General features: G+C 56.1%; 2 protein-coding genes across 5 annotated transcripts in view; one reads left to right on the top strand and one right to left on the bottom strand.

Annotated features, from left to right (window-relative positions):
• Positions 1-78: 78 nt before the first annotated feature.
• TRAF4 (TNF receptor associated factor 4) lies at positions 79-6,166 on the top strand. The gene is made up of 7 exons (XM_032615750.1): positions 79-322; positions 3,311-3,362; positions 3,943-4,047; positions 4,123-4,284; positions 4,374-4,535; positions 4,621-4,776; positions 5,037-6,166. The coding sequence occupies exons 1-7, from the start codon at positions 180-182 to the stop codon at positions 5,667-5,669; spliced, it is 1,413 nt and encodes a 470-aa protein (XP_032471641.1). The 5' UTR covers positions 79-179; the 3' UTR covers positions 5,670-6,166.
• Positions 6,167-8,323: 2,157 nt separating this feature from the next.
• The window catches only part of FAM222B (family with sequence similarity 222 member B), a 63,350-nt gene continuing 56,704 nt past the window's right edge, over positions 8,324-14,969 (bottom strand). For 2 of the 4 annotated variants that reach the window (XM_032615746.1, XM_032615747.1), the window contains one exon: positions 8,324-12,769. In XM_032615746.1, the coding sequence (XP_032471637.1) occupies positions 11,160-12,769 (1,610 nt within the window). In that variant the 3' untranslated portion in view covers positions 8,324-11,159. The remainder of the gene's footprint in view (positions 12,770-14,969) is intronic. The other 2 variants (XM_032615749.1, XM_032615748.1) reach the window with 1 other exon arrangement.

The following is a 14,969-nucleotide window of genomic DNA, read 5'->3' as shown; positions in this document are numbered from 1 at the left end:
GGCGGGCACTAGGACCGCGCGGGCACGGCCCCGCCCCCTCTTCCGGCGGGCGAGCTCAAGGGCTGGGCGCAGGCCGCGGCTGCCAGTCGGCGCCGCCCGCAGCCGGGAGCGCGGCTGGAGCGAGGCGCGGGCTGTGGGGCCGCCGCGAACCCGGCCCCGCTTGCCCGTGCCCGCCCGCCATGCCCGGCTTTGACTACAAGTTCTTGGAGAAGCCCAAGCGGCGGCTGCTGTGCCCGCTGTGCGGGAAGCCCATGCGCGAGCCCGTGCAGGTTTCTACCTGCGGCCACCGCTTCTGCGACACCTGCCTGCAGGAGTTCCTCAGGTGCGGCCCGGCGGGAGCAGGGGACGGCCGGTGGGGGTGGGACACGCCGCCGGGGGAGGACCCAGGCCGGAGGCACGCCGGGCCTTTGTCTGCGCTGCGGCCCCGTGACCTCAGGGGCGCCCACCGTGACGTCACAGGGCGGCAGTGACGTCAGGCCCCGAGGGAGGACCCCACGCACTGATCCGTAGGGTCCCGCGTGCCACGCGCCGGGTGGGAAGAACTCCGTGCCTTCCCGCAGGGTGGAGGTGGGAAAGGACGCCCTTCCTGATCCGTGGCCGGCCCTTCCCCCTCACCTGAGAGCCAGAACGGCTTCACCCTTGAACTTTGAATCCTGGGAAGAGGAGGACAAAACCCTGTGCCCCGCGCAGCACCTTAAGCCTCCGAGCTTTCACACATCTTAAGCTTTTCTGATTCTTCGGACGTTCCGAGAACGGCACCTATTGTTCTCCCATTTCACAGATGAGGAAACGAGATTCAAATTCAAAGAAAGGCTGCGACTTGCCCACGGTCGCACAATTACCTAAAGGCTTAACTGGGGTGTAAGCCCGGCCTGCTTGTGGTCGCACGATAGAGGGAGGTCTACGACGCTCCCCATCTTCCCTGAAACAGGAATCCGTTGGATGTCCCTCCCTGCCCCTGGGGGTCCTGGGTACTGCGAGTGGTCTAGAAGTCGTGAGGGGGAGGGGGTCGCACCCTGGGTGTGACTGAACGCCCCGTGCGCTCTCCCGACCCAGGTCTTCCGTGGGCTCTTGGGCACTCGTTGAGTTCTGGGCGCCCTGCGGTGTTCTGAGTCTCCTGTCCACGCTGGGACCTGCTCAGTCCTGGGTGTGGGGAGGCAAGAAGAGGGAGCCCCGTGTCGTGGGGAGGTCGTGGGCCAAGAGCACCGGGGAAGGCTGGGTCAGCCAAGTGCCCTGTGTCAGGAGGCTGTTTGCTGAGGGTTCGTGGGGCGCAGGCTGGGAGAGCACCTCTGGGATTCCGTCCCTCCGTCCTCCGCAGCCCCTTGCCCGGCGGAAATCTCAGCAGGCCCTTTGTTTTCGGTTCCCCGCAGCCTGGGCCGGTCCTGCCCTCACATATGCTCCTGCACAAGCTGCTGTGCTGCCCCCTCCTCCTTTTCCCTCACCCGCCTCCCTCCTCCCTTCAGTGTACACACACTCCCCTACCTACACACAGCCCCATTGTCTTCTCCCGTGCTCTTCCCCAGCCCTCTGGCTTCCAGATGAGGCCAGCTGAGCCTCTCCCCTCCTCAGCTGACCCACCCTGACTGCCTCGGGGAAGGAACGGGGGAGGGGGCTGTCAGGCTTGTTTCCCTCTTCTGTCCCTCTCTGCTGCTTCTCCCCTCCCCCTCCCGGAAATCCCCTCTTCCTCTCCCACAGCCCCTTCCCCCCATCCTGTCTTTTCCCCTGGGCCTGGGCCTCCACTGCACGGCCTGGAGCAGTCTCTGCCCTTGCCTCCCCACCTCGGCTGGCGCCTGAACTCTGACGCTGAGGCCCGGGAGGGAAGGGATGGTGGGACAGGCCCTGCGCCTCCCACCCTACCAGCTAGGGTGTCCGTGGCACTGGGCGAACCTTTGTCCTGGCTGGGCCCCAAGCTGCCCAGGCTAATCTTCTGCCTGAAGCCTGGGGACTTGCCTCAGTCCCCTCCCTGACTCCAAAACCACTAAGTCAGCACATTCCTGAAGCAGCCAAGCAGACCCCTCCCCCACGGCCCACCCCTCTTTCCCTTCTCCTGCCAGCGCTGTTACTCAGGTTGGTCCAGGAAGCCTGGTTACCCTGTGGGCACCGGCATACCTCCTCAGTGCCTGGGCATGTATTATTATTGGCATTGGCGGCATGCCCAGTAGTAGTCGTGGGGTCAGGGGGAGGAGGTGGGTGCTAGAAATCCTTTGAGCACCTGGGGCATGGACTGCCCACGTCCTGCCAAGTGCCATCGTGGACAGGGCTGCCATGTAGCCTCTGTTTCCGCCTTCATCCTTGCCTGCCTCCCACCTGCCTGACTCAGACTTGCCAGAAATGCTGTGCCTGAGGGTCTTCAGTCCTGCTGGGTGAGCCCTTGCCCTGCCTAGGCCGCGCCAGGCATGCATGACTGGTCCTGGCTAGGGTCGGCGAGGCCATGTTGGCAGAAGGAGGCATGCCACAGGTTCCTTGAGTGCTATCAGCCTGGTGTGGGCTTGGTGGAGGAGAGGGAGGGCAGCGGACAGGGGCAGCAGGCTTCAGATGCCTGCCGCGCAGTGACCAGAGCCTTGGCTATGCTTGCCTGGACACTTTTCTTGGACTGGCCTTTCTTCTGTGTACAGCATAGTAGAAACTATCTGAGCTGTGGAATCAGACAGACAGTCCAGTTCACCCGTGAGCCTCAGTTCTTTCATCTGCAAAATGGAGACACTGAGCCCCTTCTCAGGCAGGTTGTGAGAACTGGGTGGGAGTGTAAACACAGTACCTTGGAGCGAGCCTTTCCTTTTCTTTGCTTTAGAAGACACACCCACATAGGAGGAGGGGAGAGTTGGGGTAAAGTGGCCCCAAGCTGACCTTTGCCCTGGGTTCTTGGCTGGGCACCCTCGCAGGGGCTTGGGCAGCCCCGGCGCTTAACCTCAGCCCATCCGTGTTCACCTTCCCCCAACAGCTTTCAGCCCAGCCAATGAAAAGCAACCTGGGGGACTGGGTGGCTAGGCAGCCTGTTCCTTTCGCCGTCCAGCTGCCATCCTGGGGGAGGGGTGCCAGCTGCCACCTGTTGGCCAAATGCTGTCTGAAGCAGCTGCCTCTGTCTCCACTGGGCCCAAATCCACCCTCCCCGGGACAGGAGCTGGGATCTTTGGTGGTCCTGTAGAAGTGGGTACCCTCAGGCCTCTACTCTCCCTCTCCGGTAGGGCTGCCTGGGAACCTGGGAACCGGTCTGGTGAGGGAAGGAGGCTACCCTGGTTGAGGGGATGGGGCCCAGGGATCTCTCTTCTCATAGTATGGCGCCTTGACCCTGTCCCTTCCCCCTTCACAGTGAAGGAGTCTTCAAGTGCCCTGAGGATCAACTTCCTCTGGACTATGCCAAGGTGAGTCCACTGTGCCAGGTACAGGCTCTTGCCCTCGGTGGAGGCTGGAGCTGCTGCAGCCAGTGGGCTCGGGGCCAGTGTCAACCCGGTGCCGCAGAATCAGGCACCCCTACGGACGTGGCCTGTTCCCTCCCACCAGGCCAGTTCGCAGATGAGGCCCGAGTCTGCCCTGGAGGGCAGGTACAATGCCCAGCCTGTGGGGGTATACAGAACCGCTCTGTGCCCACCAGAAGTGTCCCCTCCCGTTTGGGTGGCTGGCCAGCCCTGTGGCTGAGGGCCAGGACCCCTGTACCAGGAGGAAGGAAGCAAAGGGTGTGGAGGCTGCCTGGGGCTGAGCAGGCTGATTGGCTGCCGCTCCGAAGGGAGCGTCCTGGGCCAGCGTGTTGGGGACCCTGGAATCTAGTGTTAGAGCAGAGACCACCTGCTGCACTCTTTATCCCTGGGCACAGAGGAGAATTTACACCGAGGGGCTGTTACTGGCTCTAAGGTAGAGAGCTAAGCTATCTGGGGTGGAGGAGGTGGGAACTGGGGACTGTAGCAGGCTCTGACCCTGACCAGTCCCCCGCCTCCTTGTCCCCAGATCTACCCAGACCCAGAGCTGGAGGTACAGGTACTGGGCCTGCCTATCCGCTGCATCCACAGTGAGGAGGGCTGCCGCTGGAGTGGGCCACTTCGCCACCTACAGGTGAGGCTCTGAAGGGGCGGGGGTGGGGGGGCTGCCCCTCCCTGGGCAGGCACTAACTGTGGCCCCTCCCACCAGGGCCACCTGAATACCTGCAGCTTCAACGTAGTCCCCTGCCCCAACCGCTGCCCCGCCAAGCTGAGCCGCCGGGATCTGCCCGCGCACCTGCAGCACGACTGCCCCAAGAGGCGACTCAAGTGCGAGTTCTGTGGCTGTGACTTCAGCGGGGAGGCCTTTGAGGTGGGTGGGGCCTGGCTGAGGGTAGAGGGAGAGTGGGGCACCTGGTGGCCCAGGGATCCCTTAACTCAGCCCCTCTGGTGTTTCTACAGAGCCACGAAGGTGTGTGCCCACAAGAGAGTGTGTACTGTGAGAACAAATGCGGGGCCCGCATGATGCGGCGGCTCCTGGCCCAGCATGCCACCTCTGAGTGCCCCAAGCGCACCCAGCCTTGCACTTACTGCACCAAGGAGTTTGTCTTTGACACCATCCAGGTGAGGCCCTCCTGAGCTGTGGGCCGCAGGGCAGGTAGCAGGGAGTCAGGCTACTGACTGCTTCTCTCTGCCTCTGCGGCCCTAGAGCCACCAGTACCAGTGCCCGAGGCTGCCTGTGCCGTGCCCCAACCAGTGTGGCGTGGGCACCATGGCTCGGGAGGATCTGCCGGGCCACCTCAAGGACAGCTGTAGCACTGCCCTGGTGCTGTGCCCATTCAAAGACTCCGGCTGCAAGCACAGGGTGAGATGCCTCTCTTCCTTCCTGTCAGCTCTCTTCTTGGTCCTTGAAACCTCAGACATAGGCCCTTAGTGGTCCCTGCTGTGCTGCTCTGAAGCCTCAGCCCTCCCCCTGCTGGCCGGCTCCAGCCTCCTCCTAGAGCCCTCTACCTCCCTCATTCAGAGCCGGGTGCCCACTGCCCTGTACCTGCTCCTCCCCTCTCCCCTGAACTTGCCCCGACTAACTCTCCTCTCTTCCCCCATGGCCTGGGGCTTTGCCAACAGTGCCCTAAGCTGGCAATGGCACGGCACGTGGAGGAGAGCGTGAAGCCACATCTGGCCATGATGTGTGCCCTGGTGAGCCGGCAACGGCAAGAGCTGCAGGAGCTGCGAAGAGAGCTGGAGGAGCTCTCCGTGGGCAGTGATGGCGTGCTCATCTGGAAGATCGGCAGTTACGGGCGAAGGCTGCAGGAGGCCAAAGCCAAGCCCAACCTCGAGTGCTTCAGCCCCGCCTTCTACACGCATAAGTATGGCTACAAGCTGCAGGTGTCTGCATTCCTCAATGGCAATGGCAGTGGTGAGGGTACACATCTCTCGCTCTACATTCGCGTGCTGCCAGGTGCCTTTGACAATCTCCTTGAGTGGCCCTTTGCCCGCCGCGTCACCTTCTCCCTGCTGGATCAGAGCGACCCTGGGCTGGCTAAGCCACAGCATGTCACTGAGACCTTTCACCCTGACCCAAACTGGAAGAATTTCCAAAAACCAGGCACTTGGCGGGGCTCCCTGGATGAGAGTTCTCTGGGCTTTGGTTACCCCAAGTTCATCTCCCACCAGGATATCCGCAAGCGAAACTATGTGCGGGATGATGCAGTCTTCATCCGTGCCTCTGTTGAATTGCCCCGAAAGATCCTCAGCTGAGAGCAGACCCAGCTATAGGAAAAAGGGGGGTGGGAAATGACCTCCATCAGGCAGGCTGAGCCTGGAGAGGGGGCCGGACCCCCTTACAGCTGCTTCCGCTGCCTAGGTTCTGTTACCCTGTTCCCCCTCCCTCCTTCCCTACCACCCTCAGGTGCCTCCTTTTGGTGCTTCAGCCCTGGCCTCTGGGAAGAGCAGGTCTTAGGGTCATCAAGGGCTTGGAGACAAGCGATCTCGGGGCCTGTTGCCTAGGATCAGGGCAGACATGCCTTGGTGCCGGCCACACTCTTCCAGGGACTGAGGTGCCTGCTGGTGCTATGTCCCAAGAGCCATAGGGGGGGAGGGGGAGTTGGGAAACTGAGGGGTAGTTAAAGAATCTGTCTTGAGATCTGATGTCTCCTCTCCCCAGCTGTGTCCCCTCTGGTTATTTATTTACTTAGTGCCAGGAGGGCACAGCAGGGGAGCCCTGATTTTTAATAAATCCTGACTTGTATTTATTACCTTGGTTCCAGCCTGACTCATCTGGGTTGCTCAGGGCCCAATTGTGAAGTCAAGGGACCAGTCAGGGACTGCAACGGCTCTGGCCCCAGGATCCAGCTGCCCTGCTGCATCGCCCTCTGGTGGAAGACAGAGGGACTGCACTAGGCTTTGTGTGGCGGACAGCTGCCCGCTGCCGCCCTCTAGTGGTTAGAGGAGGGAGGTGCAGGCTCTGGACGTTTTATAAGGTTTAGAGTCTCTGATCGATAGCCCACAAAGGACTAGTGCCGGTGCTCTAGGCAGGTCTTTCTTGGTCTAATGATAATAGCTACCATTTATTGAGTACTTTTGATGTGGCAGACACTGGTAATCACTTTATATGCATTATTTAATACAACAGTCAAGTGAAATAGCTTTTAATAAAAGGACCTATCTTCGTGGGCTGTGGTGAAGACCATGCATGTTCCCAGTAAAAATAGTCGGTCCTTTGTATCTGTGGGTTCCACATCCTCGAATTCAATCAACAGTGAATTGGAGATGTTTGGGGATAGTTCCAGAAAGTTACAAAAAGCAAAAGGTTTTGGCCACTCATGGGCAAATCTACATAGTATTACATTGTATTAGGTATTGTAAGTAATCTAGAGATGAAAGTATACCAGAGGATGTGTATAGGTTACATGCAAAAAGCCTATGCTATTTTATATCAGGGACTTGGTGAATTTCTGTATCCACTGGCGATTCTTAAACCAATTCCCTGTGGATACTGAGGGATGTCTGTGAGTGCTTTATGAATGTTAGTCTAACTCCAAAGCCCAGCCCACACCCAGGGACTCCTAAACTGTGCACAGGAGCCTTGAAATTTTCTCATCCATACTTACTTTTCATACAGGCCTCAATAGGTACCTGTGATTATCCACATTTGACTGGTGAAATAGGAACAGAGGAGTGAATTGACTTCAGTGATCTTTCAGCTAGTTTGGGGCAGGGCCTGGATTTTTTTTCCCCCCTGTCACTGGATTCTGTTTTAAGCTCCAGCAGTCACTAGAAGATTAGCTTCCTTTTATTTTGGCAGTAGGTTTGATTTTGGATCCTTGCTGTGCTTGCTTTTTTGGCAAGTTACTTAGCTACATGGGGCATCCTTACTGGTAAGATTAAAGTAATCCTGCTAGATTCGTAAAGATTAACTCATCAGCATAAAGTGCCTTACTCTTGCCTGGCCCTGAGAAGAGGCCCAGTGTATGGGAAGTATTGTTTAGTACGGAGAAGGTTCAAGGGCTGTAGCCTGCCTTTTCTACTTTCCCAGAGACTCAGGTGAAAAGAGCCCTTATCAGAAGGTGATGGGAAAGGTCTGAGCCTGAGACAGCCAGCCCAGGGAACTAACCAACTTAGCCTTCAAAAGGTCAAATTCACTGATCTAGGGAGAGATGAAGCCCTGGCTGCCTTGCTGAGAAAGTAAAGATGGCTCTTTCATCTAAACTGTCGTGGTACTGTGAAGCCTGGAAGCTGGTAGAGAAGACCGACCATGGGCTCTAGCAGGGGAAATGCCTTCACCTAAGCACGGGCTTCACGCAGCAACAGGTAGAACCACTCTTCTGCAGAAGCCTTCCAAGAGAAGCCAGAACCCCTGGATCAAGCTTGGGCTCCCTCTGCTGGCAGCACTGTGCCACTGCACCATCCCAGGCGGTAGGTTCACAAAGGCGGCTAGTGCCGCCTTCAGTTCCCTGCAGTGGATATTGCGATTGACCCATGCCCAGGCCTAGCCCTCATGCACTGCCTTTGCAGACAGTCATAATTGCTTGTGGAACTCAGGCCAGATTTTGCCTCACAGCGTGAGCTGGGCTCAACTCAACCATCTGCTCTGTCTAGCCCTGTGACCCTAGGCTGACTGTAGGTCTCATTTGACACAGGCAGAAGAGGGTTTTCTTTCACAGGGATGGGATGAGGAGTAAAGGAGGCAAAGCACCTTCACAAAAGGGCACCCCACAGAAAAGGGCATGCTCAGGAGGGTGCTTTCAACTCGAGCCACCTAATCATCTGATTCCACCCTCACTGAGTCCCACAACCTGTGGGATCTTTCCTTCCCTCCATCACATCTTAGCCCAGACCCAAACGCAGCAGAAAGTGGAGAGGGAGGAGGGGACGTAAATAGCTCTTGGATTTTTTTTTTTTCCCCTGCAGACAGAAGAAAGTTCTCCCATCAGTACTCAACCCTTAAGATTCAAACCCCCAAGAGGACCACTTCTCATGCTACAGATCACACCACCTATTACTTCCACCTGCCAGAGGTCCTCAAATTCCAAAATGTTCGAGGTGGGAGAAGGTTGTGGGGTGGGGGGAAGGGTCGTTTAGTCTTAAGCTGGCTTATTAGCAAACCAGGTCCCCGTTTTTCAGTGACGGATAGTCCTTGGAGTGAAAGTGGCATTACATTGAACTGGACCTCCAGTGAGGGGTAGTGAACCGTACTTAACCATCAAATCCCACCAAGCCCCCTGCAGCCCTGCCTAGGGAGAGGGCCAGTCAGCCAGGTGCCCTCCAGGGGCTGACTGAACACACCTGGTCTGGGATAATGGAGTGGGAGGGCTTCTGACAGGGACAAATACTATAGGGGTCCCCTTAAAAGTGAGAAATTCTCTTAAGACATTAAAAACCGTTAAGAAAGGTCATCTCAAACACTGACAGCATTAAACGAATAGGACAAGATCAAAGGTGAGTTTTTTTCTTTTTACTGGTTTATGATAATCTTAAAAACCCCATCACACCCATAAACCACCACAGGTGAGAAGATGAAGGAGCTGGAGAATGAATGCTACAGTATGTGGGCGGCGTGAGGATCCAGGTATCTTCTAGGGGCAGTGTGGAATGGAGGCAGGGGGTGTGGATAGGAGGCCCTGGCTTGGACCCTTATTGCTGGTTGGGGGTTGGCTGGCAGAGGGGGAGAGGGGCTCAGGGTGAACTAGGAAACATCTCACACCAAAGGCAAGGGTAGATGGGGGGCAGGGGGGGGGTCACAGTACATTTTCCATGCAGACTAGGGGTGGGAGTGAGAGCTTCAGAGGCTTGCACCCCTACACAGGAAGAGATGGGTTTGAGGTTTGATTTTAAGCCCCCAAGTTGGTGTCTGGTCCAATTTCCTAAAATGGCAGCTCACCTTTTGGGGGGAGGCATTGGAACAAATTACAGCAAAAATATCTGGTTTGGAGATCAAGCAAGGGATAAAGGGAGACAATGGTGTTCATTCAGAGAATTTAACTCAGAGAAGCGAGAACTGGAAGGGGCCCCTGGGTGAGATGGTGGCCAACACACAGGGAGAAGGCATCACACCAGAAGCTGCAGGTACTCCTGGGGGCTCAGGACAGGGAGGTGCCAGTGTTCACAGACGGCAGGAAAACCACTGGGAACAATGAGTTAGGACTTCATGTTGCTATCATTTGGCATAACACAATCAGGCATTTTTTTCCTTTTTTTTCTCTTTTTAAATATAAGGCAACTTGCCAACACATAATTTAAAAACTGGTCTTCAGTCACACTGCTTCAGATCACTAGAGAATTTCTGGCTAAAGAACAGTGGATAGTATAGTAAACAAAACCCCAAATCTTAAATAAAAATCAGCTCACATTCCCCAGAGACATGAGGAAAGGGTAGGGCTTATTTGGTTTAAAAAAAAAAAAAAGCCCAACAACTATGCATCTTTAACAGAAGGGTGCAAAACATTACAACAAAACATAATCTGAAGTTACAGAAAAGTTTTAAATTTCTAGCCAACTAATTGTCACCTGGGAATGAGACTTGGAGCATGGAGTGGGTGAAGAAAGGGCGAGGGGCAGAAGGGGGCTGTTTCCAAGAGGCCCATCTCCAGCTGTTAGAACCATGCTCATTTGGTAAAGGAGAATTCAAAGAGCTTAAGGCTTTGTGTTTTCTTCTTCGTTAAACTGAGGGGCTGTGAAAGGTGACTAGACAGTGAATGCACCTGTGGGGCCGCTCACACACATTGCTACTCAAACCCACACTACATTCATACAGAAACAGGACGTTTAAAACTTACAGCGTAGAGCAATATTCTTAGCCAGGGTAGAGAGAACCAAATGCACTTTTTTTTTTTTCAGTGTTTTTAATTCCAAACTCCAATGTGATCATCCCATACCTACTACCTACGCCCTCAAGAAAGACTTTTTTGTTTTGCGTTTTTTTTTTTTTTGAGGGGGGAGTGCGGGATGAGGGCAGCAGATGACTTAGGAGAGAGACAGCAGCGAGAAAGATCTTGGGTATGCTGGATGGTCTCGGCATTTCTCTAGGCAGGGAAAGGGAGTCAGGAACCAAGGTATCAATCCAAACACAGGGTTTTTTTCCCCTTGGTCTCAAGGCTATGGCCACATGCGTGCAGGATGCCCTTGAGGAGTGTGGCAAGGACAAGTGCAGTGGCTCTGGGATCAATGCAGATGTAAAACAAAGCCTTGAGGAAAGGAGAAGGGCTGGGAGGAGATGCAGACTGGGTCAGTTTTGATTTGAGGTCTTTGGGTAAACAAGGAGTTGGCTTTCAGAGCACTTGGGAGGTCTGGCTTCTTAGTCCCAGAGAGACAGACAGGGAGAGACCTAGCTTAAGTGGCTGGGCACTGACAGCTACCTGACCTAGGGGGCCCTTCCCTTAGCCCACACCTCAGTCCAAAGAGAAACAGTGAGAGGTGCAGGAACAGACAAAAGGGGGCTAGTGGGAAATGGCCGAGGTGGGGGTGGGGGGAAGAACTGCACTGACAGGCAGGCATTGGAGAGAAAAGCCTGAAGTCGGGATGAGGTCCCAACATAAACCCAAAAGTTGCTGGGGCTGGTAGAGGGGAAGATGAGAGCAAAGAGGACCCCCCCCCATCCTCAATTAGATCCCACTAAACTCCCTTTCTTAGACATCTAAGAATGATCACGTTGGAGCAGTGAAACTTTGAAACTATCCAATTACTCAAAAGTAAGACTAAACCTAGGAGGGTGACGTATGATGTGTAGCTTGTGGAGGGCACCAGGGCTACCTATCTATACCCAGGGTGCTGAATATGAAGATTTCGACTATCTGTGGGATCAGGGGCTCGGCTGCCAGGGGCTCGGTGGGCCTTGCTCAGCACGGCCAGGCTCTGGTCTCGGAAGCAGGCCTGCGGGAAATCCCCGCTTAGGTAATCCACTGTCTGCACCAGGCTGTTCTGGCTTGCCGCCGGCCCGCCCCCGGTCCCCGCCCGGTAGTGGGCCCCAGCCGCCGCTGCCGCACAGTCGAGGGGTGCGCCCGCAGGCTGCCCGCTGTGGAACGGCATGGCGAGGTCCTGAGACCCCGAGCTGTCGCTGTTGGGAGTGGGCAGGATGTTGTTCCACAGGGGCTGGAAGTAGTGACCGTTAGGGTAGGCCAGTGGGGCTGCCAGGCCGTTGACTGGTGGGGACGGGGTTGGCTTCTCCAGGGGTGGCTTCAGATGGAAAGCCTGCGCCATGCACAGTTCCTGCGGGTAGGCAGGGGCCTTGCCCACAAAGCCAGGCCCCGCCAACTCGCGTCCTGCCGCATGCTTGCCTGTCAGGCCAGGGGCCGGCGTCCCGCCGGCGTCACTGCACATCTGCTGTAGGTGGGCCAGCTGGTGCTGGTTCCAGGCGACTGGCTTGAGGTCGCTAGGGTAGCCAGTGGGGGCTCGAGAGATGCCCGTGGGCAGGTTGACAGGGCCCGCAGCGGGCAGTGCGGCTGCGGCCGCGTGGGTGTGCTCCATGGGATTGACCACACAGGAAGGCATTGGTGTGGGGACGCCGTGGGTCGACACCCGCGTGCTTGCACTGATGAGCAGGCTGCGGCTAATGGGGCTGGGGTTGGCGACCTGGCCCTCGCACACTGAGGTAGTGCTGACGCCGGCCCTCGTCTGGCAGAACTGGCTGATCTGGTGCACGATGCGGCTCAGGTCCGGGGGCTGGCTGTGCTGCAGGGTGGCCGCCATGGAGAGGGGGATAGTTGAGGTAGACACGGTCACATTCGGGGGGGCGTCTGAGTCTGGCATCTTCCGGCCTCCGTGCAGCAAGGGAGTGGGGAGGTGTTGGAGACCCTGGTGAGACAGGGCCTGAGGGTGGACCAAGCCCTGGGTTGGGGCCATGGGCTGAGGGTGGCCCAGGCCCTGAGGCTGCTGGAGGCTCTGAGGGTGGGACAGCGCCGGGGGTGGCGGGATACCCTGAGGGTGCTGCAGCGTCTGGGGAGGGGCGTGGGCCAGGGTCTGTGCGTGCTGCAGGGCCTGCTGGCGGGCCAGAGCCTGGGCCTGGGGGTGGGCTAAAGTGCTGGGTGCCACAGTAGCATAGGGCGCCACTGGGGGGTTCATGATGGCCTCAGGGAGCAACCGGGCTCGGGTGCCGTCAAAGTCCTTGAGTATGCTTTTGGCTGGCACTTTGACAATGGCAAGCAGGCCTGCCTTGGTGGCAGCCTGAGTCGGGTAGGGGCTGTAGCGCTGGGCTGATGTGTCGAGGCCGTTCACAGTACGACGAACGTGTTTCCGCTGGGGAACCTTCACACTGTTGGGGAAGATTTTTATAGTCAGTGGGTTGTTTGCGACCTTCTTAGCATACGCGTCCAATTCGGCTGGGGTAGGATAGTGAGCAGTTCTCATTTTCTGTGTAGTGTCCCCTAGAGAGAGAAGGGGAAGGAGAGCAAAGAAGGAGACGGAGCTCATCAGTGCCAAGCCAACCAGCCCTTCTAGATTTCCTATTTGAGGGCCTGAGGGGCAGGGCGAACTAAGCTGTCATCTCTAGTCTTCCACTGAGACCCGGCCTCAGCCCCCACAAAAACAAGCACTGCTCACATTGAGTGAGTACTTCTAATGGACCAGGCCTCGTGCTGAGGACAGGCTGTCTCAAACGAATCCTTGCTACTGCTTTAGGACGCAGGTACTATCATGGTATTCCCACTTAACAAACGAGGTCACTAAAGATCAGAATAGCAGAGCAACTTGCAAAAGTCTCTATCTTAGAGAGCCAGAATTTGGCCAATTCTCACATGGAATTCTCTCCAAGTTCCTACCAGCCCATCCTGGCCTGGGGGTTGAAGGTTCTAAGCAGAGCTGTTTGTCAGGGCCACTCAGTCCCTGCCCCATGACACCCTGAGGAAGAGGGTACCCAGAATGACTCCTCTACAGTCTGCGGTTGCCAGTGAGGCATCAACTTTCTCTCTGCCTTGGCAGCTGGGGCACCGTGCCGACTGGGTGGGCATCCTGGCGCAGCAGACAGGATGCTTCTTTTTCAGGGGCAGAGGAGTAAGCTGCCAACATCCCTTCCCCATCCCCAAGTCACAAGTTCACTTTTGTTTACAGCTTACTCTAAGCCTGACTGGGTGAAGATCAAAAGGCTTTATTTATTTCCTTGTGGGGGTGACAATAATGACAGGGCAGCAGGGAGGGAAGTGAGGAGAAAGGATTCAGAGAATCTTTAAGTCCTGAGAGCCAAAAATAGTCTGTATTCGGCCCTTGTGAGCTGTCACTTTCCAAAATGAAAGAGGAAAAACCTGCCTTCTTTGGAGACTGCGGAAACACCGCTCAATGGGCCTCATTAATGCTAACAGTCTCTTTGTTCCCATCTCCAGTTGCCTCCCATCAGGGGGCTCCAGCGGATGTCGTGCTTCCATCAAAAAGGAAAAGGTTCTGAGAACAAGAGCTCTTTAAGGATGCCAGGCTCCTGGCAAGGGGTCTCTGCTCCCTTCTCCCTCTCTCTGGGGAGGGTCTCCCCTGAGTATACACAGAAGGTGCTTAATAAAGGCTTGCTGAGTAAGTACACAGACTGCCCAGAGCAGAAAAACAGGGACTGGCTGGGAGCCTTGGCTCGGCTAGCTGATTCCCTCCCCACTTCCTCCCCTTCTAGGGGGCAGCCAGGGCAGACCAAGGACTGAGCTGGCCAAATGCCTGGCTTGTGGCCTCAGCTGGCTTGGCCCAGAGGAGACCCCATTCAAAGTCACGTCGCTGGGCATCAGCTGGAACAGAAGTAGTCTAGTGAGTGTGCTGGCAGGAAAAGGGCACAGCGGCCTGCGTCAGGTGACATTGATGGTTGGCGGGCAGCAACTGCTTAGAAACCGCTGCTCTTGGAAGCAAGAAAAGAAAGCTCAAGTCCAGAAGAGGCAGAGAGATCCGGACCCAGGCTCGCCGAGGCAGAACTTAGCAAAAAGGGTACAGAAAGGAAAAGGTTTGCTTTCAAACACGGGCACAATGCCTTGAACGTAGTAGGCACTCCCACATATTTAAGGCTCTGCTTTATTTACTGAGTACAGAATAGTTGCTCCATTCATAAACGGAATGTTTGTAAGATGACTGATTTGAAGAAGGACTGATTTAGAAGGATGAATGTGACAGTGACAACTGAAGGCAGGAAGCAGAGGGCGGCAGAGAGGCCTGGAGTCTCCTGCCCACTAGGCAGCACTAGCTGGCAAGGAGGACCCTTAATAGGCTTCAGTCTCGACAAAGTGGGGCCATTTTCTGACCGGTCTTACATTCTCCTGGACAAGAAGACACCAAAAGAGTCTGGGATCACTGAAAGATCTTCCCTAAACTCAAGGCGCCAGAATTCCATTACAAGCTGCCCTGGTCAGCCACTGTACTCTTGTGTGACTGATCAAAGACATGTGACGTTCCTACAGCTCAGTGTTCTCCTTACCCAGAGCAAACGTAGCAAGTGCCTGGTAAGTGTACTGTCCGACTGAGCAACCGGGACTCGGCTGAATCATGGGAGTCTGAAGCTGCTGGGTTTCAGTTCGGACAGGAAAGGAAGGTCCACCCCTCCACGTTGGAAGAGCTTTCCTCCATGTTGATGGGCTTCTCTCTCTGAAGGTCAGGGAAGAGAGA

Source organism: Phocoena sinus, chromosome 20 (assembly GCF_008692025.1).
Source record: "Phocoena sinus isolate mPhoSin1 chromosome 20, mPhoSin1.pri, whole genome shotgun sequence".
Taxonomy (NCBI): Eukaryota; Metazoa; Chordata; class Mammalia; order Artiodactyla; family Phocoenidae; genus Phocoena; species Phocoena sinus.
The sequence above is the reverse complement of the archived record's forward strand: the minus strand, read 5'-3'. Positions and strand labels throughout refer to the sequence as shown.

What these genes read in the sequence shown, in the direction of transcription:
- TRAF4 (XM_032615750.1), top strand. Translation starts at nt 180, where the DNA reads ATGCCCGGCTTTGACTACAAGTTCTTGGAGAAGCCCAAGCGGCGGCTG. An exon ending in GGCCACTTCGCCACCTACAG is followed by an intron (nt 4,048 to 4,122) that starts GTGAGGCTCTGA and finishes CCCTCCCACCAG; the next exon opens with GGCCACCTGAATACCTGCAG. An exon ending in TCAGCGGGGAGGCCTTTGAG is followed by an intron (nt 4,285 to 4,373) that starts GTGGGTGGGGCC and finishes GTGTTTCTACAG; the next exon opens with AGCCACGAAGGTGTGTGCCC.